The 27,821-nt window shown below is 44.0% G+C and overlaps 1 protein-coding gene across 2 annotated transcripts; it reads left to right on the forward strand.

Annotated features, from left to right (window-relative positions):
* The first annotated feature begins 13,245 nt into the window (after positions 1-13,245).
* Positions 13,246-27,728, forward strand: LOC122113760 (zinc finger protein 883-like). 2 transcript variants are annotated; one of them, XM_042686842.1, is made up of 5 exons: positions 13,246-13,331; positions 14,922-15,068; positions 21,522-21,648; positions 22,096-22,174; positions 24,604-24,771. In XM_042686842.1, exons 2-5 carry the CDS (start codon positions 15,054-15,056, stop codon positions 24,686-24,688), a joined length of 306 nt encoding a protein of 101 aa, XP_042542776.1. In that variant the 5' UTR covers positions 13,246-13,331; positions 14,922-15,053; the 3' UTR covers positions 24,689-24,771. The 2 variants fall into 2 exon arrangements, with proteins under 2 accessions (XP_042542776.1, XP_042542775.1); XM_042686841.1 differs by lacking the exon at positions 22,096-22,174 and having other exon boundaries at positions 24,604-27,728.
* The last annotated feature ends 93 nt before the right edge of the window (positions 27,729-27,821 follow it).

The raw sequence follows: 27,821 nt of genomic DNA on the forward strand, positions 1-27,821 counted from the left end.
TAATCATAATACATTTAATTGAAGCAATATCTTTTCCAGATGCATGTATGCACATGTGCACACAGATACACACATGTACACACACAGATACACATATGCATGCATGCACATGGAGTCCCCTAGTCCTGCAGCTCATGAAACTTAGCAATTGGAAGTCCAGAAGTGTGTATGTGTCAGATCTCAGAGGTGACAGTGCCACTGACCCCTGCCCATCTTACTTTCCTGGGGACAGAGATGCCAGCCAGGATGCTGCTCCTCCCCCAGGGGGAGGAAGGTTGACTGGGATGAGGGTTAAGGAAGAGTTTGTTTTGTGCTGACTGGCACCACCCCCCACAAGCCAGTACCTTGGGGGGCATCTGACCAACCAGCAAGGTGCTTTAGCTTCTGAAAGTGAAAAGAAGACCTCCACTGCCCCCTAGTGGAGTGGCGAGGGTAGTTCACCTCTTGGAGAGGATCCTGAGACGCTCTGATTCGTTTTTAGCAGAAGAGATTATTTCCTCACTGGATTCCCTGAACACAATATATGTCATGAAGCTTGTTATTTTCTTGCCAACATCTGGAGGACAGCCTTTCTCAGCAGCTCTGACCAAGACAAACCCACCACAGACCCTTGGCCCAGAAGGGAGAGAGGACATTGAGGAAAGCTTTCTGGCAGGAGAGCCTGCAGCTGCCCCCGTGTGGCTGATCTGAACCTCAGGGTGGCCTGCGTGGTATTCAAGGCCTGGCTCCCTGGAACCGGAGATCTGAGGTAGAGGGTGGGGCTTTGAACATCCTATCTTTCCTTTCTTTCTCTCTCATTCTTTCTCTTTCTGTGTCTTCTTCCTCCCACCCTCTCTCTTTTTCTCTTTCTCTTTCCTTCCTTCCTCCCTCCCTCCCTCATTCTCTTCATTTCCTCCCTCCCTTCTTCCCTCTCTCCTTCCTTCTGTTCTCTCTTTCTCTTTCTCTCTTCCTCCCTCCCTCCTTCTCCCTCCCTTCCTCTCTCCCTCCCTCCCTTCTTTCTCTCTCTTCCTTCCTTCCTTCCTTCCTTTTTTCTTTCCCTTCCTTCCTTCCTTCCTTCCTTCCTTTCTTTCTTTCTTTTCTTTCTTTCACCTAGATGCTGTCCTTTAGCATTTTCACTCAAAGCTGGTGCTCTACTACTTGAGCCACACCTCCAATTTTGGCTTTTGGTGGTCAATTGAAGATAAGAATCTCACACACTTTTATGCCTAGGCTGCCTTGGAACCTCACTCCTCAGATCTCTGCCTCCTGAGTAGCTAGGATTTACAGTCCTGTTTCGATACACTCATGAATGTGGTCTTGTTGAAGAACTGGAAGATACATTTAAGGAAGATGGTGCTAATCTAAAGAGGTGCTAATCTAAAGAGCTCATGCAAACTTGATCAAAATCCCCAGCAGTATTCTTTGCCAAAATTGAAAAAATCATTTCTAAAAATTACCACATGAATCTGGAGTATCTATACAGAACTCAAAAATATTCCAAAGAGGAACAAATTTGGAGGCGCTGTGCTTCCTGTATTCAAAACCTATTAAAAGCTACAGTAATTAAAGTAGTTTAGAACTAGAATAAAGTTAAGTAAGAAGAAGAGAATTGAGCTCAGCCATTCATGTGTATGGGCAACTCACGACGTATTTGCACCTCTTTGATAGTTGCAGGATTATTCACAGAAGCGAATAGATGTGGGCAACCTAAATTATCTTGGCATGAATGAATGAGGACAACTAGAAGCGTACAAGCAATGGCACATTCACCATCCTTAAAAAAGAGAAATTTTGATGGGTGCTGGTGGCTCACACCTGTAATTCTAGCTACTCTGGAGGCTGAGATCTGAGGATTCTGATTTGATTCTAGCCTGGGCAGGAAACTCCTTGAGGTTGCTATTTCCAATTAAACATAAAAGAGCCAGGAGTAGAGCAGTGGCTCAAGTGGTAGAGCACTAGCCTAGAGCACAAAAGCTTAGGGACAGCACCCAGGTCTTGAGTTCAAACCTGAGGACCAGCACCAAAAAAAAAAAAATCTTGTGATACCACCAATAATGACAAATCTTGGTGATATTAAGTGAAAAGCCAGACACTGTATAGTTGTATTACAAGCTATTGTTATTAGTTAAACTTGTAAAATAGAAAGTAGACAAATGTTGGTGATAGGTGGAAGGGAACAAGAATAGCCTTTTTTTTTCTTTTTCTTTCTGTTTTGGTGCCAGTACCAGGGCCTGGGTACTGTCCCTGAGCTTTTCCCCTCAAGGCTAGAGCTCTACCATTTTAGCCACAACTCTACTTCTGGCTTTTTCATGGTTAACTAGAGATAAAAATCTCATTATCTTTCTTTCCTGTTGTGGCTTCAAACTTTGATCCTCGGATCTCAGCCTCCCGAGGAGCTAGGATTCCAGGCTGTTCAACTATGACCCTCTTTTTGCCCCCACTGGCTCTTTCTCTACTTAAACCCAAAGCTCATGTCTGAAGTGTTTGTTTGCTTCTTCCTGTGGCCTGGCTAGTCAGCGCTGCTAATAAATATCCCTTCCCTGCCTTTCACCAGTATTTTTTCATTATTATTGGGGTGAGTGGCCAGTTAACCCCCCTGGGCCTTTGACCTTGAACTCTGGTCACACTGGGCAGAGCCAGGCTAGAGCGGGAAGAAGTGAACATTGAGCTTGCCAAGCTGTAGTCAGCTGCCTGATTGACTAAACCCAAGCCAATTAGCTTGAGTCTCAGAACCTCCTCTAGTTCTTGCTGGAACTTCATTGATAAATTCTAGTGCTTTGCTCATGCAAGCATTAGGGTTAATTGGTATAAAGGATTTTCCTCTTACCTAGTTTTACAATATTACTGGGGATTAAACCCAGGGCCTAGTACATGATGGGGAAGTGCTGTTCCCCTGAGCCCTGGGATTTTCCTTTTAACCCTTGTACCAGTGCAGGTACCCTTGTACTTCAAGAGCAGGCCAAGGTCATGGCGGAGTGCTCTGGGCCCTGCTACCTTCCTCTGCTTTCAGATCTGGGTAGGAAGCCGAGGAGAGTCTAGAAGCCCATCTCCATGGTGCCCATACAACCCTGCTCCCAGAGAGATGAGCAGACAAGACATAAGTACCTTCAGAGAAGCCACATTTTATTTTTTTTAAATTTTTTATTGTAAAGATACTATACAGAGGGTTACAGTTACATGAGCAAGGTAATGAGTACACTTCCTATTGAGCATTGTTACCCCCTCCATTGTTTTCCTCCTACCATCCCCTCCCTCCCTCCCTTCCCCGAGGTTCTTTTGTTTTTTTAATTGTGATTAAGTGATTACATAATTTTCCAAATTTCACAGTATTGTGGAATAAGTCACAAGTTCATTCTAACTTTCCTGGAGCAAATTGTCTATCACAGTCTATAACATATAACAGTGTACACATGTTATACACCATACATGTGATCAGCAGCATGGGGATATTTAGTAGTGGTTCGACCAGATGAGTGGAGTTCTTTGTTTCTTAAGTCCTGTTAATTTTGTCGTATCACCTAACATTTTGGATTTAGCTTCCACTTATCAGGGAGACCATGTACCGTTTGTCTCTTTGCTCTTGGCTTACCTCGCTCAACATGATTCCTTCTAGCTCCATCCATTTCCCTGCAAATGCCATTATTTTGTCATGAGAAGCCACATTTTATTTGGCTGCTCTCCTGACACTAAATCCCATGGATAAGAAAACCCCTGGCATCCTCCTCCTCCTCCCTCAGCTCAAACCCTGTCTGTCCTTCATCTAAATGTTTATTTAGACAGCCTGGTATTAAGGGCAGGGCAGGTGTTTGTCCCCAGAACAGAAGGGGTTAGCTGTCACCAAGCAGAACATACCCTCCCAAAGGAATTAAACTCTCAGGCTGTCTCCTCAACTTGGTCCTCCCTCCCGCCCTCCCTCCCTCCCGCCCTCCCTCCCTCCCTCTCTCCCTCCCTCCCTCCCTCCCTCCCTCCCTCCTTCCTTCCTTCCTTCCTTCCTTCCTTCCTTCCTTCCTTCCTTCCTTCCTTCCTTCCTTCCTTCATTTTTCCCCTCCCTCTCCTTCACTCTCCCTCCTTCTACCATTCCTCCTTCTCTTCTTCCCTCCAGAGTCTCACTACACAGTTCAGGCTGGCTTGGAACCCACACTCCTCCCGCCTCAGTCTATCCACTGAGAGGCCAGCAACAACTCTTTTTCGTTGTTGTTGTTACTAATTATTTCCAAAAACCATTTATTTCCTCCTAAATCTCACAAGTGAGCATGGGCGACTGTGATCTGACCACGGAGGCTGCAAAGGTGTCTCCTGCTTTCTTTCCTAGGATTTTGATTTGTTTAAAAGCCAAGGAGGTGGGATGAGCCTGGCACCCCCCCTCCCCCAGCGTGTGGGGGAGATGCTAGTGCTGACACACACACCCCCTCCCGCAGACAGCCCTCAGGACTGCCAGGCCCATGGAAGCCAGAGGGAAGCGAGGTGCAGCCAGGTTCTGATGAAACCTGCCAGTCTCACACAGGGCAGCCGTGGGGCGGGAGGAGAAGCAGCGCCAGACCCCAACCTTCTCCCCTGGCCCAGGAAGGACGGAGGACCAGGATGCTTCGAGATGCCTGGAGCTGTGGCTCAGCCCCTCTGGGAGTTGGCCAGCCAGTTCTCTCTGGTTTTCCCCAATCATAGATACAGCCCCTGAGAGCAATGTCCATCAGAGGAAGATAAACTCTGATCATGTGCAGGCTGGCTTCCCAAGAGCCCAGCAGCCTGGTGGGGGGTGGCGGCCATATTGAAGTCCAAGGATTGAGGTCAGGTGGTAATTAAGGGGTGCTGCTGTTGCCATAGCATCTCTACACGGGCCCCTGGATGTCCACTGCCCCGGGACCCGAGGATGGATGCTTCTCCTGGCATCCAGGTCTCTTACATACCTCTGCACCCACAGCTGCTTGGGGCCCTGCAGACCTTCTGGCCTTTCTTGGGGAAGAAGAACCAGTTTGTCCACTGGGGCCACTTCACTCTATGGAAGGCCAGGAAGGCCAGCGGTTTGCCCTGGCCCCTAGCAAGTTCCTGACAGATGTGGACTGTCCGTGTGTTCTGGATTTTAGTGTTGGGCAGAGACAAGAATGATAGCTGGGGGGGAGTGGGGGAGGGGAAGAATGCTGGACTTCTTCAGGGATCTTATCAAACAGAGGAGACCTAGACCTGCCTTTGGATCATGCTATACCTCTCTCCATTGTGGGGAGTAGAAAATGCTACAAAACTCTTCCTTCTACAATTCCCCAAGGTGGGTGTGGTGGTTAATGCCTGTAATCCCAGCTCTCCAGAGGCTGCAATAGGAGGATTGTGAGTTTAAGGTCTGGACCAGGTGAGAACTGGACTCAAAAATGAGTGGATAAACAAACAAGTAAATAAATAAGGAAGGAAGAATGAAGGAATAATTGAGAGATGAAGAAGAAAGAGAAGGAAGAAAGATCTACCTGAGAAACTAAGGCAGCTACCACGTTTGGATTTGATTTGTAAAACTAACTATTAAAGATTCCGAGCTTGTGGGGTGGGTGTTCCCTTTCAAGTCAGCTCTGCTTACTGGGGGCACTAGTACCAGGCCACGAGTTTGGGACTGGTGGTGCTAGTTGGGAGGAAATCAATAAGTGCTAACATGCCATTTTCACTGTGTGCCAATGTTTGCAGAGTGAGTTCACATCCCCAGTGTAGAGGCCTGGTTACCTGTGTGGCTCTGAGCAAGTCACCTTCAGAGCCCCAACTGCCCTTGGCAAAATCAGAACAATCCTATCTCCCCTTGGAGACTGCTGATCTGCTTTTGTTTGGAGACAGGTTCTCCGTAGGCAGCCCAGGCTGGTCTCCAACTCCCCATCCTCCTGCCTCCCTAAGTGCTGAGATTACAGGGCTGCCCCACCACGCCTGCCTGTCCTCCTAGATAGTTGATGATGCTCTGCCCCTGAAGAGTTTTACTGGTAAGGAAATGGAGGATCAGAGATGCCCAGAGCCTTCCACAGGGACACACAGAGCTAGTTTGATTCTACATGAACACTGCCAGGCCCATGGATCCTTGGAGAGTAACTGACATCACTGCTGCCTTGGGGCAGACGCTCCTATTGGCTAAACAGTAGCTGACCACTCGGCTCTCGGGAATTTTCTTGGAAATAAAGGACAGGCAGCAGGTGGAGGGAATAACCTCCATGTCTAAAACAGAAAAACTGTGTCTTTTCCCAGGCCACCTTGTATTCTGGGTTTGAGACAAGGAACCCAAACATCCCATTCACTGGCTACCTCTCATTGCTTCCCCACACCCCATTCTCCACTCTCCTCTGTGTTGATCCCGCCATACCCTTGAAACCATGTCCTGTCCAGTCCAGGGATCTGGGACTGAAGGACTCACCTGCAAGTGTGATGCAGTGTGCACATGCAGCACATGGTGCCCCCACCATGTCCTGGAGAGTAGGTACTGTAGTTTATGGGTTCAAAGCTAAGGTGAAGGAGTGAAAGGGTTCAGGGCTGCTTTTGGCAGAGCACCCCAGCCTCCCACTCTCTGCTGTTTAGAGGAGTAGCTGGGGAGAAACATGCTGATCAGCCCCTCCATCCCTGTCCAGGCTTCCTTGCAAATCCCTCTGAGGCCTCTGTAGTCAAGAAAGGGGAAGGACTTGCCTGCCAGCTGTGCAGTGCTGTCAAGGGTGACTGTGACTTAGGGCCGTACAAGAAAGAGCAAGTGGTGAGACCAGCATACTGCTCAGACCAAGGGCAAATGCACGGATGAGTAGACAGAGGCTGGCAGGGAGCCTAGACTGATCTTTGTGCGGTCATGGGTATAACTCACTTCACTGAGCCTCAGTTTTTCAAGTTGTCACTGAAGTAAATAGAATCATCCTTATCTCCATCTATCCATCCACCACTCATCTATCTACCCTCCTATCTTCCCATCCATCCATCCATCTACTCTCTTATCTTCCCACTCATTCTTCTATCCATCCATCATTCATCCATCCACCCTCCTATCTTCCATCCATCTATCTATCCACCCTCCTATTTTTTCATCCATCCATCCATCCATCCATCCACTGTCCTATCTTCTCACCCATCCATCATCCATCCATCTTTCCTACCTTCACATCCATACTCCTATTTCCCCATCCATCCATCCATTCACCCATCCACCTTCCTATCTTCCCATCCATCCATCCAGCTATATTTTTATCTTTCCACTCATCCATTCATCAAGTCATCCACAAAACTTTTATTTTTACTTTTTGTGTGTGCCAGTACTGGTGTTTGAACTTAGGGCCTGAGGGCTGTCTTTTAGCTTTTTTTGCTCAAAGCACTAGCCACACTATCACTTGAGCCACAGTTTTACTTCCAAACTTGTAATCTTTGAAACAGGATCCCACTTATTATTATCCTAAATTAGCCTGGAATTGGCAATCCTCTTGCCTCAGCCTTTTGAGTGCTAGGATTCCAGCTATGTACCACCACGCCGGGCTGATTCAGCATTCTAGCCCAGACTTTATTCTCAGTCTTCTAGCCCTCAAGACCCTGAGACATGAATTGGAGTGCTTGCTTAGCCAGAATGAATTCCTGAGTTCAATCCTCAGTACACAGAAAGGAAAAGAACACAATAAGATTAGATTTTAAAAATCAAATAAAATGAAATGGAAAATGTCTGGGAATACAGCACCAAAAATCTTGGGGTTCTCTTTCTCTTGGTGCCAGTGACTGGGTGGCAGAGCCATTTTATATTCCCACTTTGGACACATCAAGTAGATATGTTTGAGATGGTTGAATTTTTCTCCCCCTTCATCCTACAGACGGTTGACAAACATTGCTTCAATAATGGCCCCTTTGTTAAAATTCGAATGAGTTTCTTGATAGCAATTAAAAAGACCCACATTCAAACCCACTGATAATACTCTAATCCAGGAGCTGAGGCTATAGCTTAATGGTATTGCACTGGCCTAGCATGCATGAGACCCTGGGTTTGATTTTCAGCACCACAAAACATAATGACACGAATAGTTCACTTATCCATCCATGCCATCAAAACGGCATCTCCTCAGCCAGTTTCCCAAGCCTCCATCTGGCTTCTTTGCATTCGGATCCTTTTGCTATCCTCCCATTTACTGAGAGAGATAACAGTCTCTGAGAGGTAAACGGCTTGCCTGACATCCTAAGCCATGATGGATCAGACTGCCCCATCCCTTCATGGAAAAGGCCAGTGCCCTAATTCTGTTGGGTGGTATCTGTTCCATTTCCTAGGTTGCCCTCCAATTCATCTCTTTCTACCCTCAGTGCCTCTGTGATCACCCACCCTGCCTGGGGGGGCCTTCTTGGTTCCTGCCCTGCCCTCTTACTTGGAGGTGGAGAGAATATATGGGGTTCAAAGTAGAGGGGAGATTGCAGGAAGGTGCTATGAGAGTGGATAGGGCTTCGGCGGGGAGCACAGGGTATTCAAGAAGGTGGATGAGGGAAGTTATGGCTACCTGTGACAGCCTTTCTCCTTGTTATTAAACTGTCTTTATGTCTTTGTCTCTGTCGGTGTCTTCTGTCTGTCTGTCTGTCTCTCACTTTCTCACACATACACCCCTCACACATTACCCGCTGCCACATACATATAGTCCAGATAGGTAAGCACAGGGTTAGATCTGGGATCCAACACCAAGTGCAGAAATACTGTCCTTTGATTGATCAGATCTGTGGTGCTCAGACACATGGGAAGAATGGAGGGGCCGCCAAGCTCAGAAGGGAGTCTGTTGTGTATTTCACCTTGCTTGTCTTAGAAGGGAGGACTTTCAGGAAGCTGTCCTCCTAGCCATGTGGAGAGGGACAGATACAGGGGACAGGATTGGCTCCCAGAGGGGGAAGCATAGTGAGCCATTGTGGGATGGACTTCTGTTCACATATTCCAAACAAGGGATGTGGCTTTCGGTAGTGGCAGAAGGTGACAGGTGGCAATTGTGGATTGTCTTGCCCTTTGATTTCTAGATAAGAGCACTTCTCAGAGCTCAATTGGTAGAGGAATAGTTGGCAGAAGTATTAGTAAACAGCACAGTGCCACTGCTCTCAGGCTGCTCAGCCAGGATGTTCAGCGGTAACAGCTGCAGCCCAAAGGGGTTCTGGTGATCCTGTCCTATGTTTCAGTATCATTTCCTAGCACTTCTCGATGTTGGAAGCCCAAGTGCCACAGAAGTGGATATCAAGAGGTCAAGCTCTCGACAAGTGCTGTCGTACAAGTCCATAATCCCAGCTACTTAGGAGGTGAAGGTAGGAAGATCAAGGATGAGATCAGGATGAAAAGTACAAGACTTGCCAGGTGCCAGTGACTGATGCCTGTAATCCTAGTTCTTCAGGAGGCTGAGATCTGAGGATCATGGCTCAAAGCCAGCCCGGGCAGGAAAGTCCATGACACTCTTATCTTCAATTAACTATCAGAAAACCAGAAGTGGAGCTGTGGCTCAAGTGGTAGAGCACTAGCCTTGAGCTGAATTGTTCAGGGACAGCGCCCAGACCCTGTGTTCAAGCTCCATGACTGACAAAAAAAAAGTACAAGACTTTATTCAATAAGTAACTAAAGCACAAAGGACTGGAGTGTGGCTTTGTAGACCATCTGGCCAGCAAGAATGAGGCGTTGAGTTTGAACCCCAGTGCTTCCAAAGACAAACAACATTAAAAAATAAAGAAAGAAGGTCAAGCTCAAGGTGACAAAATGAAGACATCAATGGTGGGCAAAGCCATTGCCATCCAGCAAATCTGACCACTTTGATGATAACAGGAGTCCAGCCAAAGGAGACAAGCAAGCTCTTCTTAGTAAGCAATTCAAATCTTAGATGAAGGAACCTGGCTGCCTTTGGGCTTCTGGGCTCCAGTATGGACTCATTAAAAAAAAAAAAATCAATGCTCTAAAAGCTGAGGAGTCTATTAGCAAAAAAAGAACACATACAAAGAATGACAATATAGCATGATAAAGTCTGGAGAGGTGGTGAGGTGTGGGGGGGAAGAGGCAGTCAATCACAGGCTCAGATCCTGGCTCTGGGAAGTGAAGATAAAACTCTCTCTTTCTTGGAGGTGTTGAGGAAAGATTGGCCCATTGCATGTCCAGTGCCTGATGTTAACATCTGACACTCCTACCAAGAATGTCCAGTTACACAGGGCTCGTCAGATCAGAGAGGGACAAAGAGGGGAGCCCATGTGAGAAAGAGGTCATGGAATTTCAGACCAAGGGAAAGAAACATGGACACGGGAGAAAGATCTGGTGACCAGGGGAGGATACTGGACTTCTAGATGTTGGAGGAGGGAAGATAGCAAGCACGAAGAAAGACTATCTACTGATTATCAGTTTCCTGTGCTTCTTGCTTCAAGTGCAAATAACATATCATTCCTTAAATTTTTTCCAAGTTTAAGCCAATACTGGTGGCTCTTGTCTGTTACACTGGTTATTTAGGAGGCTGAGGTCTATGGATCACTGTTTGAAGCCAGCTCAGGCTGGAAAAGTGTATGAGACTATCTCTAATTAACCACCACAAAAACCAGAAGTAGAGCTGTGGCTCCAGTGGTAGAGCACTAGCCTTGAACTCAAAAGCTCAGGAACAGTGCCCAGGCCCTGAGTTCAAGCCTCAGGACCAGCATGTGTGTGTGTGTGTGTGTGTGTGTGTTCGCACATACACGTGTGCGCGCGTGCATACACACACACACACACACACACAATCTAAGTTCAAGGATACTAATGTCTATGATTAGCAAATACCCTGGCTTTGCAGACAGGTATGGTGGCTCTCAGGGTGTGTTGATAAATGTTTAACAACAGGCTCCACAGGGAGAGAACTCTGGTTAGTGGTGCCTGCCAATGTCCATGATGTGAATATTTCCACTATGATTTCCACCTACCTAGCAAGAGATGCTTGTAATCAGCTCTCTCTGGTGGCTGTGAGCTAGCTTTGTCCTGTCACCAGGTAGGGCCCAGGACAGATTCATAGGGAGCACATGGTCCCGGAAAGCACATGGAGGGAAAAGAGCTATCTTGAAAGGAAGATTCAAACAGCCAGGCATGGTGGCACATGCCTGTAATCCAGCACTGAGAGAGCCAAAGCAGGAGGATTATGGATTCAACATCATCCTGGTCTATACATGGAGACCATATCCCATGAAAAGGAGGTGAAGTGGGGGACCAGGTGGGTATAGGAAGCCTAGAAGTATGTGTATGTCTTCTGGTTGATCTGTACTAGAAAATCCAAGTCCTAAGAAGGCAAGGAGTTCCAGGATCCAAAGGAACAGGAAACTCCCACTACCCAGTTTTTTCTCTTTCTTGAATTTTAGTCTCATCTTTCTCTTTGATGAAATAGCTCCTGCTTGGAGGCCAAGGAAGGACCAGGCTTTGCTGACCCACAAAATCTGGTGGCTGGGAACCCCACTCAAAGGAGAACTGAAATAATTTTTCTTCCTAAAGGACAAGTGCAGCTGCCTCTCCAAGTTTCCCCCTCCCTGCAATGGCTAGGGCCATGTCCGCAGAGGCCCCACCCCTCTTCTGGGCTTTCCATGAACACTTCAGGTCTGCATCTGATGACAGACAATTGCTGCCCATTTTCTTGCTCCCTAAACCTATGTAATTAGTTAGAATTACTGGGAATCTTATGCGTCCTGGATCCTATTGCAGGAGTTTGCTCTTAGCAGGAAAATGCATTCTTACACATATGGGACCAGTGCTATTTGCTTACTGAGCAACTGGGAGCTCAAAGGAGACAGAGGAAGAGAGAGAATAGGGGGGAAGAGAGGGAGCGAGAGAGAGAGAGAGAGAGAGAGAGAGACAGACAGACAGACAGACAGACAGACACAGAGACAGACAGACATAGAGACAGACAGAAGGAAAGAGATGGAGAGGGAGAGGGAAATAGAGAGGGAGAGAAAAGGAGGGAGGGAGAGAGGGAACGAGAGAGAAGGGGAAGGGAGAGATGGAGAGAGAGAATAGGAGGGGGAGGGAGAATCAGAGTGGGGAGGGAGGGAGGAAGGAGAGATGGAGGAAGTGGGGGAGTAGGAAAGGGAGGGAGGAGAGAGGAAATGGAGGAGGGAAAAAGAGAAAGGGAGAGGGAGAGAGGGAGGGGGAGGGAGAGAGGAAAGGGGGAAGAGGGAGAGAGGAAGGGGAAGAGAGAGGGAGAGAGGAAGGAGAGAGAGGGAGAGAGGAAGGAGAGAGAGGGAGAGAGAAGGAGGAGAGGGAGGGAAAAGGAGGGGAGAAGGAGCAACAGCACAAGAGAGTGAGAAAGAGAGAGAAATATTTTTCTGGCTCCCTAAGCAAGAAATGAGAGTTAAAGACTCAAAATGGCAGCTATTACCTGCTCCCTCTTTTCTTTCTGAGCTGGGGGACTTATAACTAGCAACCCCCAACCCTTAGGCAAGTGTAGCCAAGATAGGTATTCCTTATAATTGTAAAATTATTTTAAAATATGGACCTGTTTATGGATTGACGTTAGAAGTCAGCCTTTGCAAGAAAGTCCATGAGAGGCTTACCTTCATATAATCAGCAAAAAGCCAGAAATGGCCAGGCTGCTGGTGGCTCGTGCCTATCTATAATCCTAACTATTCAGGGGGTTGATATCAGAGGGTCAGTGTTCAAAGTCAACCTGGGCAAGAAAATTTGCGAGACTCTTTTTTTTTTTTTTTGTCAGTCATGGGCCTGAACTCTGGGCCTGGGCGCTGTCCCTCAGCTCTTCAGCTCAAGGCTATAGCGCTGGACCACTTGAGCCACAGCACCACTTCCGGCTTTTTCTGCTTATGTGGTGCTGAGGAATTGAACCCAGGGCTTCATGCATGCAAGACAAGCGCTCTACCACTGAGCCACCTTCCCAGCCCCTGTGAGACTCTTATCTCTAATTAACCATCAGAAAACAGGAAGTGTGGGGGGATTTCCTAGGCTTTATTTAGCATTTCTAGTAAGTAGACAGGAGTTTTTAAACTACAGAATAATGATCAGAACGAAGAAATAAAGCTAACAATTATCGCCAAAGGCTCAACTAACATCTACCTATCTCCACATTTTACTTCTTTCATTTTTGGCAATCCAGGAATAAAAACAGACGTCGAATCACCTGTGGCGGCCAGGCTGGTAGGGATGAACTGGGATCGAGAGTTTATAGAAGCTACAGTCAGTTTTGCTGACAACCCAGAAAATGCACCCTGCCTGGCTTCCGGAAGTTAGCGCACAGACTTATGGGAAATGTAGTCTTCCCCTCGCCTCTTTCAGGCTCCTTCTGCGCTTGCGTCTCCCCGCCCGCCCTCGCCATCTTTGCCAGGAAACCCGTGTGGTAGTTGTGTTGCCTGGAAGCGGTGTTGTTTGGAAGCTGTGGTGCCTGCTGAGAGAGCGAGGTTCTTTGTGCCGGAAGGTTGGTGCTGGGCGGGGAAAAGAGCGAGCCCTGCAGGGGTGGGGCGCGTCTCTGGGAAGGGTGTCCCCAGACTGGACGGGAGCAGAGATGTGGGTGGGTTCATGGGCTTGGGTGGCACCGGGCTGGGCGGGCCGCGGTGGGCCGCGGTGGTGCCAGGCCCCACAGGGCCAGGGCCAGGCCAAGAGGGGCGGAGGGCCTGGCTTTCGTTGATTTTCTTATTAGAATATGGCGTGCTTCCGGAAGGCCTGTGTGTGCCAAAGCTGGTTGGGTAGATGGGATGGACGAGTCCAAAATGGCCCGAGGGCAAGGGTGGGCCTGCTGACCACGGGAGCCTGGGAGGTCTGTGGGGTGAGTTCTAGCTCTGCCAAAGAAGGATCTGGTTACTAGCCTAGACTGGAGGTTTTGTGCATGCGTGTGTGCGTCCGTGTGCATGAGCCCTGGGGCTTGCACTCCGGGCCTGGGAACTGCCACTCAACCTTTTATTTTATTTTTTTCCCTGCCTAAGGCTAATGCTCTCCTTCGTGGGCCTCAGCTCCAGTTCCACCTTTTTTTTTTTTTTTTGCTGGTTAATTGGAGATAAGAATCTTACATTCCTGCCCCGGCTGGCTTCAAACCAGGAATCCCAAGATCTTAGCTTCCTGAGTAGATGAAATTACAGGCATGAGACACTGGCGTCCTGCTTAGACTGTCTTCTTACTTAGTAGTTGTACCTGTAGGTTTTTTTTTTTTTTTTAATGTCTCTGAAGCAATTGGGTAGTCTGGACCTCTCTACTTGATAGCCTGCTGAGCACTATTGGTTTGAGAAGTTTATAAAATAGTTTGTGTAATACAGAAGTTTATAAATTACTTAGTTTCCAGGTGTTAGGATCCATCACAACCATCCCAGGGTACCACACGGAGGCAAGCAGGCACAGGAGAAAGATTATGATAAGATTTATTAGAGGGACCATATCGCCCCAGGGAGAGGGATCATATGGGTTCTGTCCTTATCCAGTCCCAGAGCTCTAGGACTAGGGGCAAGGCACATGCTAGATCTGGGCACAGAGAGGGAAGGAACTATATGGTGGGAACTCTAGGGCAGGGAGAGCTCAGGGCTGGGTGAAGCTGGGGACCAGAGATAGGGAAAATGCTAACACCAGGGACAGTGAGTTCTTTGATAGTCCCCTCCCCTCTTCTTTTTTTTTTTTTTTTAATTTTTTTTTGGATAAAATAAGTGCTACAGTGTTTGGAAGAAGCTTGCTTGGAACAAAAAGCCCTCCTGAATACCCTTCTGGCTTGAAACCTCTCAATAGCATCTCTGAACAGAAGCAGAAGATTCCAGTAAGAGGAAGATCCTTGCTTTGAATAGTATAGGCAATTATTGATCCTACTGTCTAGAGTGAACCACCATCTAACCTTAAAATTTTAAATGATTTCTTTACCATAACATTGTTACTTAGTAGCAAATACATGCTTAACTAAAGTGTAAATTTTGTGTTTAATCTCTTCCAATTAATAGAATTGTGTATGCTCCTTTTACCATGGTCTATCCTGTAGTTTTTCTCAGGTGAGAGACAAGTTTTGTATGTTTTTGTTTTTGTTTCCCTGTAGCTTCCATGTAGAGATCTTTGTACAGTGGAATCTGGCTGTGAGGCTTCCCTTCCCATCATGCCTTCATTCTCCTTATCATCCATCCATATGTGACTCCACAGCTCTCCACATAGGTCTCTATGCACAACGAAAATGAAAACATCAGTGGTAAGTTTGCTTACTTTTCTTCAGCTTGTTTTTATTCTGTTTTACAAGCTTTCATTAATCAAAATGAGAAGGTACAAAAAACAGAAAAAAAAAGTTCGATATCAGCTGGGTGCCTGTGGCTCACACTTGTAATCCTAGTGACTCAGGAGACTTGAGATCTGAGGATTATGGTTTGAAGCCAGCCTATGCAGGAAAGTCGGTGAGACTCTTCAGATAACCACTAGAAAACTAGAAGAGTTGCTGTGGCTTAAAGTGGTAGAGTTCGAGCCTTGAGCAGAAGAGCTCAGAGGCAGTACCCAGGCCCTGAGTTCAAGCTCTGTGATTGACAAAAACCAAAACCAAAAGGAGTTGGATATCAGGGGACTATACATTGACATTGTTATGGTACCTTGTAAGCATCTAAGTTGACTGTCTTTTGTTCTGATCTTTTTTGTTATATATAACTTGAGCTGACCCTGCCAAATTCACACAGATGCAAAATCTAAAACAGTCTTCTCTGGGAAGGTAAGTGATGCAGTGGAGAGTGCTTCTCTGCCATCTAGGAAATAAGCATAGCATACTGCAGAGGTGTCACACACCTAGTGCTGTAACACAGTCAGTTAAAAAGATTTCCTGGAGTTGCTAAAATAGTGCGATCTCACACAGCTTTTGGAAGTCTCCACTGATGCATGGGTGAAACCTGGGTAGCATCTGCTATGGATCCTTAACTCCATGTTTCTTTTACCTTGTTTCAATATGTAGCTTGTAACATAGACTGTTAAAGTTCTATTTCTATTGTTCATTTGTACTTTTAACCTATTTTTATGGTTACCTTGGATCAGATTGTGTGTGTGTGTGTATGTGTGTGTGTGTGTGTGTACTGAGATTTGAATCATGCTTGCTTTAGCTTGCTCACAACTATTCCTCTATCACCAGGGCCATGCCCCTGGCCTATCTTTTCCTGGTTATTTTGGAGATGGAGTCTCATGTACTTTTCTGCCTTTGAACTATGATTTCCAGATCTCAGCCTCCTGAGTAGCTGGCAGTATAGGTGTGATCCAGTGATTGGCGTTGGTTCAGTTTTTTGAAAATGATAGACTTTTTTTTTTTTTTTTTTGAATCAGAAAGTTAAACTGTAGTAAAAAAAATCTAAGGACTGTTTTCTAGGTTTTCAATTTTCTGCTATATTTGCAAAATTATTCTTGATGTTTCTAACATTACCTTGCTGAGGGGTTCTTCATATTTTCGTGAACTTTGCTATTCTTTTCTCTCTACTAAATTTTGCATCTTATTCTACATTTGGCCTACCCTGCAGTTAAGCTTTACTCCTCACCCTTTGGATGAGAGGTTCCTTTTAGGTACCCCAGGACACCTCAGCCTCCACAATGCCAAAATGAAAAGCAACTTCTCCATTCATTTCTTTCATGTAACCCTGACCCAAACCGCCAAAAGGAGCTTTTTTTTCCTGGACTCTTTTCTCAGGTCTAATGTCATGTGACATCATTCCTAAAGCCTTTGTGTCTTTGTTTTTATAAAAGTGAAGTGGTTATGGGAGAACCTGTTGTTGCTCAAAAGCAAATACTTCCCTTTTACACCTTGGACAGCTTTAGGTAGTGAGGTTTTATCCCAGCTGAGCCTTGCTCCTTGCCAGCAGGTGTGTTATACCGGCCTTAGGAGTCAGTGGGAGGAAACATTCACCAGTTATTGGAATAAATCTTAAGAAGTTAAGAGGAACAGACAGAAATAACAAAAACTGAGAGCATTGATTTCAATAATGTATACCTTTTGTGCATACACACATTTGTCAATGATTCTGCTATGTGTACTAAGGTAAAATTGTATTCTAGCTCAATAATGACTACGTGTATTTTTTAAACTCTTATATGTAATTCCTTTTTTTTTTTTGCCAGTCCTGGAGCTCGACCTCAGGGCCTGGCTCTATCCCTGAGCTTCTTTTTGCTCAAGGCTAGTACTCTACCACTTGAGCCACAGCATCACGTCAAGCATTTTCTGGGCTTTCCTGCCCAAGCTGGTTTCAAACCTCAATTTTTACATCTCGGCCTCCTGAGTAGCTAGGATTACAGGTGGCACTCAGCTTTGATTTTTTTTTTCTTTCAAGTAGTCACTAACAATTGTAGAAAAATGGATTTCTATGTCATATCTAATACCATGTTCTAAAACTCTTAAGAGTTAAAAAAACAAAACAAACAAAAAACTCTTAAGAGTTGGTTAAGCCAAGTGCTGGTGATTGATGCCTGTAATCCTCGCTGCTTAAAAGGCTGAGAACTCAGGATAGTGGTTTTAAGCCAGCCTGGGCAAAAATATATGTGAGACTCTTACCCCCAATTAACCAGCAAAAAATAGGAGGTGGTGTTGTGGCTCCAGTGGTAGAGTATCAGCCTTGAGTGAAAAAACCTAAGGGGTAACATTCAGGCTCTAGTACTGGCACAAAAGAAAAAAAATGTCAATAGGAAGTTGCATCTGGAGGAGAGTTGCTTAGGGAGAAACACAACATAATTTTATTGGAATGATAAAAGTATTCAAAATTGCAGTGAATGTTTTTATGGGCTTATTTGTCAGTACTGTACAGTTACTATTTTATATGCATATATTTATCATTCATTATGTTTTATTTAACATATAACATACAATATAAAGTTCATCTTCAGTAACTAAGTAATTGTATAAATGAATAAATGAGATGGGGAGTTCTACAGTAGAAGCAGAGATGAAATAAAAGTACGTCAAGCATGGTAGCTCATGTCTGTAATTCCAGTACTTAGGATGATTGGGAGTTCAATGCCAGGATTCAGTAACAGCAAAACTTTATCCCCTTCCCCCCTCAAATATCCTACATGATTATTTAATGATGAATCTGAGTTACAGATGTGTTATACTATTCATTTTATTTGTTTAAAATTTCAAGTAGTGCAGCACTTGTATGAAAGGACAAGTTGGTTGATAGAGTTCTTAGGCTCTTAATTACCTTTGGGGATGAGGGTGCAAGAATGGTTTGGGTGGTCCTAAGGAAGGTTTGGTTTTATTTCTTGGTTACACTTTGTAATAATTTGTGATGCCTTAAAGTTTAAAATACCTATTTATGCAAAAATTCTAATTCAGCATCTCACAATCACAGCTACATTTTGGTTTTGTTTTAAAGTGAGATACGTTTCCTCATCAGAGAGATTTTAGTATTCAGAGGGATTGCTTCATATCCTAGCCCTTGGGTCGCCCCTTAGGTCTTTCCATTTTAGCCTTCATTTGTAAGTCATATCTGGTTTCTATTTCCAGTAGTGCAACCCTCCTCTCCTAATCCTTCCCCTGTACAGTGTTCCCTGTGCTTAGTGTGCCCTCAGTAGTTGAACTGAGTTGATTAAGAAGTGAAATGAGTACAGCAGGTGAGTTTTTGGAGTGGGTTAGTTATTAGGTAATACATTTGTTGTGATTGGATGGACGGTTCCCAGTGGTCCATGTCACCAGAGCGATGCTGCTGAGACCTAGTGAGATGTTCCGTCACCTGGAAGCATGTTCTGGAAGGGGTTTGTTCATCCCTGGTCTCTTGACCTCCTTGCTATGAGGCAGACATCTTTTTTGGAGTATCCCTTCCTACCATGATGTGCTCCCTTACTACAGAGTAAGAGATCCAGTTGCATGGGAACCTCCCAAATTGTGGGCCCAAAGTACAGCTTTTTGTGATGGGAAGGGATATCTGGATAACACAGTGGATAAATCTGACAGGCCACAGTTAGGAGCAAATACTTTACATTCCTTTCAGAAACTGTTAACGGTGAGTTAATAGCTTAATGGGTTAAAGCAGCAATTTTAGTCCTGCTCTAATTCCAGAGAGCTCTTAATATCCATGAGAGCCTAGGTCCTCAGGGCTCTGATTCCTTGGTTTGTTCCAAGTGGGGCTTTTAGGGAACCATTTGGATAAGTTGCAGCAAGAAAGACATCTCAGCTCATCTACCCTGGTCACTTGCTTTCCAAGCAAGGGGTTGTTTTAGGCATAGTAGTTTGATTTAATCTAGGCTAACGATCATGAATAGCATATAAGTACCAAAAAGGATTTAAACTTTGCATTGTACATGTTCACAAATGTGTCATGTGTCACAATTCCTGAGCCCTGTTATTTCCCCATATTATGCCTAGGTTTTGAAGGCACTTGAGGAACATTCTTGTTAGAATAGCCGTGCAGTGAAGAGTAGCAGTGGAAGGCAAACCTAAAGAGAACCCAATTTCTGTGGCACAAATGCCATTCTTAAGTGTCTGGAAGCTCTACAGAAACTGTGGTTTCTGAGCTTTGGTGTGTGAGGCTGGCCTTCCAGTGGTTAAGGGCCTCTAGATAATCTCCTTGGTTTAGAATAATCAGAGACAACTTATCTGTAAGAAAAGACAGGGTAATACTGATTGCAAATTAGTTCCTAGGCCTTCCCTGTATGTCTACTCTTATAAATGGGCTAACAGCCACCTTCATGGAAAAACCAGAGGCTGGCTTGGATCTGGCTGACCTTGTTTAGTGTGTCCAATTGAAAGTGTGACTATGCCAGTGTGCCAGTTGTGGGCCTTGAATGCATCTGACTAGTCTAAGTCTGTCTTCTCCATAAGAATCAGCCCCTGCTCCTTGCTGGAGGATGATTCCATGGGGAAGAGAACCAAAGTGCTCCAGTGAATATCCAGGTCTCCCCCAGAAGCAGAGTTGCCCAGTCAGAGGCAGGACCCTTCCAAGGTCCTGCAGAGAGAATTAGCAGTAGGCCCAGCCCAATGTGGGCTCATCCCTAAAACAATAAGTTCAGTTATGGATTAATATGTAGTATTAAATACATCTGGTTCAAAAGGGTGCTGGATTTGATGACATGTTGATTTCAAAGGACTTGACAAGCAGCAGCAGCATGTTCTAGGAACTGATTTCTTTTTCCCTGCATTAATGTTGGGTGTTGTCTTGGATGATTTTGAGTTAGACAGCAATGCAAAGAGACATGAACATCTTCAAAGGAGGTATTTCAGTAGGTAAAAAGCACCATATACAAGATCTACAAACATGTCAAAGGTTAGGCAAAAAATAAACTGGCTTTTGTATGGAGGAGCAAAGAAAAGTAGAGAGGAGGTGGGCACAGGGAAGAGTGAAGGAAGGTAGAAAATCTGGATCCCAGAGGTCGGAGGTGTGGCTCAGTTGGTAGAGCACCAGCCAGTGAGTAAAAGCATCAGGTACCAATATTGATTCTTGGTCTCAGACCTAAAAAAAACCAACAAAACGAAAGAAAATCCAGATCCCAGAGCACGGGAAAGCCAGCCTGCTCTTGGGGATAGTCATAAGTGATGGCTGTAGTCTCATTCTGAGGAGGGGCTTAGAGAAAAGAGAGAAACCGAAGCCAAGTGTGGTTATCAGGGATTTTGTTCTTATTACCAAAGAGAATTGTTTGGAAATTGTTTATAGCTCTAACTAGAATATGCAGTCAGTGTAACAAACAAGACAGATCATCACAACTTTAGTGCAAAGTGTCTTGTCAGGAAGCTGCTTAGAACACATTATGGTATTTCCTGCCTACATGCTCCATTAGCTTTATGTTAATAAGACTTTATAAAATACGCATTTACAGAAGAAGAGTACATTGATTTCCTAGAATCAAACAAAATGTTAGAGAAGAGTAGCTACAGAAGCATTTCCAGAATGTTAAAAATGATTATATCCACGATATGAAATAACAAACATTGGACTATATAGACAACTTGAGCTTTACATAAAACATCTGGGGAGTAGATTGGCATGAGAGTTTATGGTTGACTGTATTTGGCACTTATGTAGTGCTGTGTTGACTTGTCAGCACAGTGAGCATTCCTGTGTTGGTGCCACTTTTTACTTTTCCTATTTCATGTAAGTCTGTGTCTGGTACTGGTGAGTGGATCTTAGGTCGTGCTCTTTCATCAAAAGCATGAGAGAGCTGGACACTGGTGGCTCATGCCTGTAATTCTATCTGCTTAAGAGGTTGAGATCTGAGGATTGTGGTTTGAAGCCAGCTCGGGCAGGCTTATCTCCAATTAATCACCTAAAAACTCGAAATGGAGCTGTGGGCTCAAAGTGGTAGAGCACTGTCTTGAGCAAAAAAGCTCAGGGATACCACCCAGGCCCTAAATTCAAACCCCTGCCCTATGCTGCTGCTGGTCAAAAAAAGCGTGAGAGAAGGTTTAGTGTCAATAAGTATTTTACTGAATAGTTAAGGTCACTTATCAATGTCAGAACAAGTTCTTACTTCATTTTGAGTCAAATGAAGAATTCTGCTTGGTGTGGTGGTACATGACTGTAATCCTAACTACTCTGGAGGAAGAGGTAGGAGAAATCAATGGTCCATCATTGGCATTGGCAAAAGTGAAACTGTTTCAGACCTAGTAAAAGTGCAGGCATAGCTCAGGTGGTAGAGGCCATGAGCCTAATCCCCTGGACCACAATAAACTGATTCATTTTTATTTTTATTTCAGAAACTGTTGTCATTCAAGGATGTGTCCATTAACTTCTCTCCAGAGGAGAGGGAATACCTGAGTCCTGCTCAGTGTACTTTGTATAGGGATGTGATGTTGGAGAACTACAGAAACCTGGTCTCCCTGGGTGAGTGTGTAACTTCTCTACAAAGTCCTTAATTCCTGTCAACCTTCCTCCTTTGTAGGATGTCTGGTGGGCATCAGTGACTTCTAGATTTTTGGTTTTAAGGAAGAAAATTGAGGGGAGGATGCACATTGGTGGTATGGACAAGGTAATTTTTATTGCATTTGCTTTTCTGTCCTTTTGGAGGATGTGTGCACCCTTACTTCTAAATGAGCTGGCCTGCTGTATTGTGGCCTACATCCTAAAGTCCAGTGTCTCATCTTCAGCTTCCACCCGGCAGCAGTTGCAGGTTGCACGCTTGTCAGGGACTGCTTGTGAATTCATTTGCCAGCCTGTGCAGTGCTTCTCTCACTAAAGTACAGAACTGATGCCGAAGGGGCAGAATGCCACTGGGAGAATGCCAGGCAAGCATCATCTCTTTTGCAACAAGCAGGTCTTGCTATCTCGCAGCCATACCTTATCACATTTCTGGAGGAGTGGGAAGAGCCTTGGAATCTGAAGAGACAAGAGGCAGGAGCAGTATATCCAGGTGGGTAGGAGGAAATGAATCAGAGGACACGGGTGAGAGGGTTTAAGATCACTGAGGAAGCCAGACTTTACAGTGTCAATGGAGGAGCTCAGCTTGGATAGAAGCTGCTCTTATGTCTCATGCTTTGAAAAGAAGACATCTCCTGCCCTGTACTGTTAGTGCTTTAAGTCCTGTAGCTTCCTGACACCCTACAGCCGTCTCCCAGCACAGCAGCAGGATCAGCCTGTGAGGAGCTGCAGAATGTGAAGATTGCTCAATGCTTAGTGGACTTCAAAACACCTGCATACACACTTAATGACCTCTCTGGAATCACTATCAAAATGTGATAGAGACCTTTCCCTAGTTAATCCAGGCAGTATCTCAAAATGGTTTCATCAGAATTCTTTATCAATACTTACAGATTATTGTCATTGTTTCCTGCCAACACTGAATGGCAGTAGTTTCAAATGCATGCTTTTCATGTGTTTATAGTTACAGCTAAACATAATTTTTAACTACAAAGTTCTTACAGCACATAAGTGTGTAGTCATTGTTTGGCAATTCCACACTTTTTAATGTAGATTCCTTCAATTATCAGTTGACAATAGTTTTAGTTTTACCTATGTGTTATAGTTTAATGGTATTTAATATTGTACACTTTAGGACAGTGTATAGTGTAACTAAAGTAGTTATGAGCCATATGCCTGTTTCTAATACAGTTAAACATATTGTTTTCTTGTATAAATATTTCCCCTAATTTTTTGGACCATATTTTCTTTATTCATCTTTTTCTCTTTTCTTTCTAGCCCTGGGACTTAGTGTCTTTCTTGCTCTCATTTGGCTCTTTCACTGCTGGTTCTCTACCACTTGGTCCTTGCCTCCAGTCTGCCATTTTTGCTGATTAATTGGAGAAAAGTGTCTTACAGACTTTTCTGCCTGGGCTAGCTCTGAACTACAATCTCAGATCTCAGCCTCCTGAGTAATGGATTAGAAGTGTAAACTGTTTGTGCCCAGTAATGACCGTACTTTCTCTCTTGGTTGGCTCTGGGTGGTTGTTTTATGAATGACTGAATATTTAGAGAATATTCATTCTAAATGAAATTATCCTCATTTCTCCTATTTATTGATATATGTGTTGCTTCATTGAAATTCTTTCGTGATTTAAATGTAACTTAAAATATTTATAATTGGGCTGGAAAGGTGGCTTAGTGGTAGAGTGCTTGCCTTGCATGCATGAGGCCCTGGTTTGATTCCTTTGCACCACATAAACAGAAAAAGCTGGAAGTGGTGCTGTGACTCAAGTGGTAGAGTGGTAGAACACTGGCCTTGAGCCGAAGAGCTGAGGGATAGTGCCCAGGCTCAGAGTTCAGGCTCCATGACTGACAGAAAAAAAAAAAAAAGAAAACAAAACATACACACACACACACACACACACACACACACACACACACGTGTGTGTGTGTATATATATATGTATAATTGAGTTATCTTGAGTTTTGTCATTTCATTTTAATTGTGATGAAAACCACGAAACATAAAATTACTTTTTAAAATATCTTTAGTGTACTATTCAGTAGAGTTAAGTGTATTCAAATTGTTATGTTACCATATCTGTAGAGAAGAATTTTCAATATAGACAAACATGTAGTCTGCAGCTGCTGCCGGGTGGAAATTGGAGATGAGACACTGGACTTTAGGATGTAGGCCACAATACATCAGGCCAGCTCATTTAGAAATAAGAGTGCACATATCCTCAAAAAGGACAGAAAAGGAAATGTAATAAAAATTACCTCGTCCATACCACCAATGTGCATCTTCCCCTCAATTTTCTTCCTTAAAACCAAAAGTCTAGAAATTATTAATGCTTACCAGACATCCTACAAGGATGAACTCCTTGTAGGAGACACTTGGTGGTTCTGCCATCTTCTTGGTTCTGTAGTAATTACACACTTCTGTCTCCTCTGACCTGAGCTCTCATCCTAGGTGTAACTATAATTGTTACCTTCCACACTGTTTCAGAGGATGCAAAAACCAGTCTTCAGATAGTTCCCAAGAATGTGAAAAATACTTGATTTGTTCTAATCTTTTGTCTTCTGAGGGAGAGGAATGGAGTTGACAGGGTTTTTCTTTTGTTGTCATATTTTTTCTCTAACTGCACAGTGCTGGAAAGAGGAGCTGTGTGGTTCACTAAACTCTACTTTAGTCTATGCTCTCCTTTTGTGCTCACCTGGGCTACTGTGAAGTCATAACTAGCTTTGAAAGTTCTCACAAAGGCAATGTGGTCACCACACTTTCATTAAATGCACATATCCATGTGGAAATATGGGACTTCTATTTACTGTGCTAGCTACTTCTCTATCTCGTAAATGTCATAGCCTTTTAAATACTAAATTTATAAGTTGTATTTACTTGAGTGTAGTGAGACCATTTCTTACTTTGGTTTCTTTCAGCTGTGTCTTCTCAGTGCACAGAGCCAAGCAAAAAGCATTCATTCCAGAAAGTAATAAAAGGAAGACATGGAAAGCACGGACTTAGCAATTTAAATTTAAGGAAAGCTTTGGACAGTGTGGTTGAATGTACTAGTCAGAAAGTCTGTCACAATAGACATAACCAGTGTGTGATAGCTGCCCACAACAAGAAAACTTCCATTGCTGTCAGAGACCAAGAACATCTGTCCTCTCAGAAAATAACTAATCATTGTAATGAAATTCACAAAAATTTTAAACATGCCTTAAATCCTAGTAAACATCATTATACTCTTTTTCCAAAGAACTTTTACAAATGCATCAAATGCGGGAAAGGCTTTCATCAGTGTTCAAAACTTACTATCTATCAAAGCATCCACAGTCAAGACAAACCTTATACATGTAATGTATGTGGACAAGCTTTTATTGACAACTCAACCTTTTATCAACTTCAGAGGGCTCCTCCAGGAGATAGACCCCACAAATGCAAAGAATGTGGCAAAGACTTTAACAGCTGCTCAGCCCTTATTCAACACCAGAGAATTCATACTGGAGAGAAACCTGGCAGGTGTAAAGAATGTGGTAACACTTGTAACTATTCATACCTCTGTCAACATCAGAGAATTCATACTGGTGAGAAGCCCTGCAAATGCAAAGTATGTGGCAAAGTTTTTAACTGTTCTTCCTACTTTAATCAACATCAGAATAGTCCTACTGGAGAAAAACCCTATAATTGTAAAGAGTGTGGCAAAACATTTAGTAAAAAGGCCTTCCTTAGTCAACATCAGAGGATTCATAGTGTTGAGAAACCCTACAAATGCAAAGAATGTGGCAAGGCCTTTAACTGTTCTTCATACCTCACTCAACACCACAGAATTCACACTGGAGAGAAGCCCTATATATGTAGAGAATGTGGCAAAGCCTTCAGCTGTTCTTCTCACCTTAATAAGCATCAGAGAATTCACACTGGAGAGAAGCCCTATATATGTAACGAATGTGGCAAAGCATTCAATCAAAGTTCAATCCTTACTCAACATCAGAAAATTCATACTGGTGAGAAACCCTACAAATGCAAGGAATGTGGCAAATCCTTCAACCATTCTTCATACCGAAATCAACACCAGCGAATTCACACTGGAGAGAAACCTTATCGATGTAAAGAATGTGGCAAAGCCTTTAACTGTTCTTCACACCTTAGTCAACATCAACGAATCCATACTGGAGAGAAGCCATACAAATGTAATGAATGTGGCAAAGCTTTCATCTGTTCCTCACACCTTAATCAACATCAGAGAATTCACACTGGAGAGAAGCCGTACAAATGCAAAGAATGTGGCAAAGCCTTTAATTGTTCCTCCCACCTTAACCAACACCGACGAATTCACACTAGAGAGAAGCCCTACAAATGCAAAGAATGTGGCAAAGCCTTTAAATGCTCTTCATATCTCAATCAGCACCAGAGAATTCACACTGGAGAGAAACCGAAAGGTAAATAAGGTAATAGAACATTTACTCAAAGTTTAATCCTTAACTTCACAGGATTCATACTGGTGAGAAATAAGGACAAATAATTTGCAAAGCCTTTTAACTGTTCTTCATACCATAATCAACATCAGATAATCCATACTAGGAAGATTTCCTACAAATACAATGATTGTGGCAAAAGCCTTAATAAGTGTTTATCCTGGTTCAACACTAGAAAATTCAAACTGGAGAAACACTGTTATAGATACGTAGAATGTGACATAACTTCTCACATTTGCTTAGACCTTTCTTGTTCAACACCAAAGAATTTGTATTGGAGAGACCTTCAAATGCCAAGAATGTAGCAAATCCTTTTCCCCTTTCAATAAATCTCATTCCTATTCAGCATCATAAAATTCACACTGGATGGAAACATCATCCATGTGGTGGCTTAAAGGAACTTTGTCCAATATATGCACCTCCGAAGAAGAAAATAGTCATACATACTGGGAAACACATTCCAAGTGTAGAGTACGGCGAAGCCTTTGATCATATCTGTGTGTATGGAACTGGAGTTTAAACTTTGGGCCTTGCTCCTGCTAGGTGGGTGCACTACTAGCAGTGCTCCATGTTCCTTTTGCTTTTGTCATTTTTCATATAAGGTCTCACATTTCCATGTTGCCAATGGGATCTCAGTCTGCCTATTTCCACTTCCTACATAGCTGGGATGACAGATGAGTGTTACCATGTTGTAAGTTCTGCCTTGGGGAGGCAGGGCAGACTCCTCCCTCCTCTTGGCTAAGTCTCCACCTAGTACTTGTGTCACCTAGGTAACTGGCACACCTGGAGGCAGTCACCCCCTCCCCCAAGGTCATATTCTGGGCCACCCCCATCACACCTCCTGTTGGACCGGGGAGGTCCCAGGCCTTGAGGTCACATCTGCATCCAGTGTGACCACACCTTCCCTCACCAGGTCACCCCCTTCTCCCTGCCCTGCCTTACTTAAACTCAGGTGGAACATTGGCCTGTTCCTTTGATCATGTGCTTCTCCACCATGCACAGCGGGGGGCAGCAGTTGAGTAAAGAATAAAGTTCTCTTCCTGCCTAAATACTGCGTGGTGTTCTCTTCATCGGCTACCTAATTAAACCTACCTATTTAATTTACCTAACACATGTGAAGCCTTTTTAAAAAATTGGTCTGTTAAGATGGAGTGCTTGCAAACTGTTGCCCACACTAGCCTCAAACCAGATTGCTCTCTTTATCCTTTCCTCCTGAGTAGCTGATATTACTGGTGTTAAACTTAAATCTTAATGTATGTAAGGGAATTATTATAGTTGAAATCCTATTACAGTTGAATTTGACAAAACCTTGTCATAATTTCATTAGTTGATACGGTTGAAAGGCATAAATTTTGATCACAGGTATCAGGATGGTGCAGATAACTCATCTCTGAAAAGAAGGAACTTTGTTATAAATCCAGGTTTCTGAACAGTTTCTTATGAACTGCATGAAGCAGAGCTCTGACATAGATCATAGTAAGGGAGGAATATGATTGCTTCTTGAGGGTTTGTATTTTTTTAGTCTGCAGTGGATTTTGATATACTATATTTGAGTTATTGTTTTAGCAAATAAAAATGATGATAATGTGTAATTTTGTTGTGTATTGAATGCCACGTTACCTTGTCATAAACATACCATTCCCCTTGCTTAAGGATTTAGATAACAGTATGCTATTGGG

Source organism: Dipodomys spectabilis, unplaced genomic scaffold (assembly GCF_019054845.1).
Source record: "Dipodomys spectabilis isolate Male_0828 unplaced genomic scaffold, ASM1905484v1 ptg000098l, whole genome shotgun sequence".
Classification (NCBI taxonomy): Eukaryota; Metazoa; Chordata; class Mammalia; order Rodentia; family Heteromyidae; genus Dipodomys; species Dipodomys spectabilis.

What these genes read in the sequence shown, in the direction of transcription:
- LOC122113760 (XM_042686841.1), top strand. An exon ending in CAGAAACCTGGTCTCCCTGG is followed by an intron (nt 21,649 to 24,603) that starts GTGAGTGTGTAA and finishes GGTTTCTTTCAG; the next exon opens with CTGTGTCTTCTCAGTGCACA.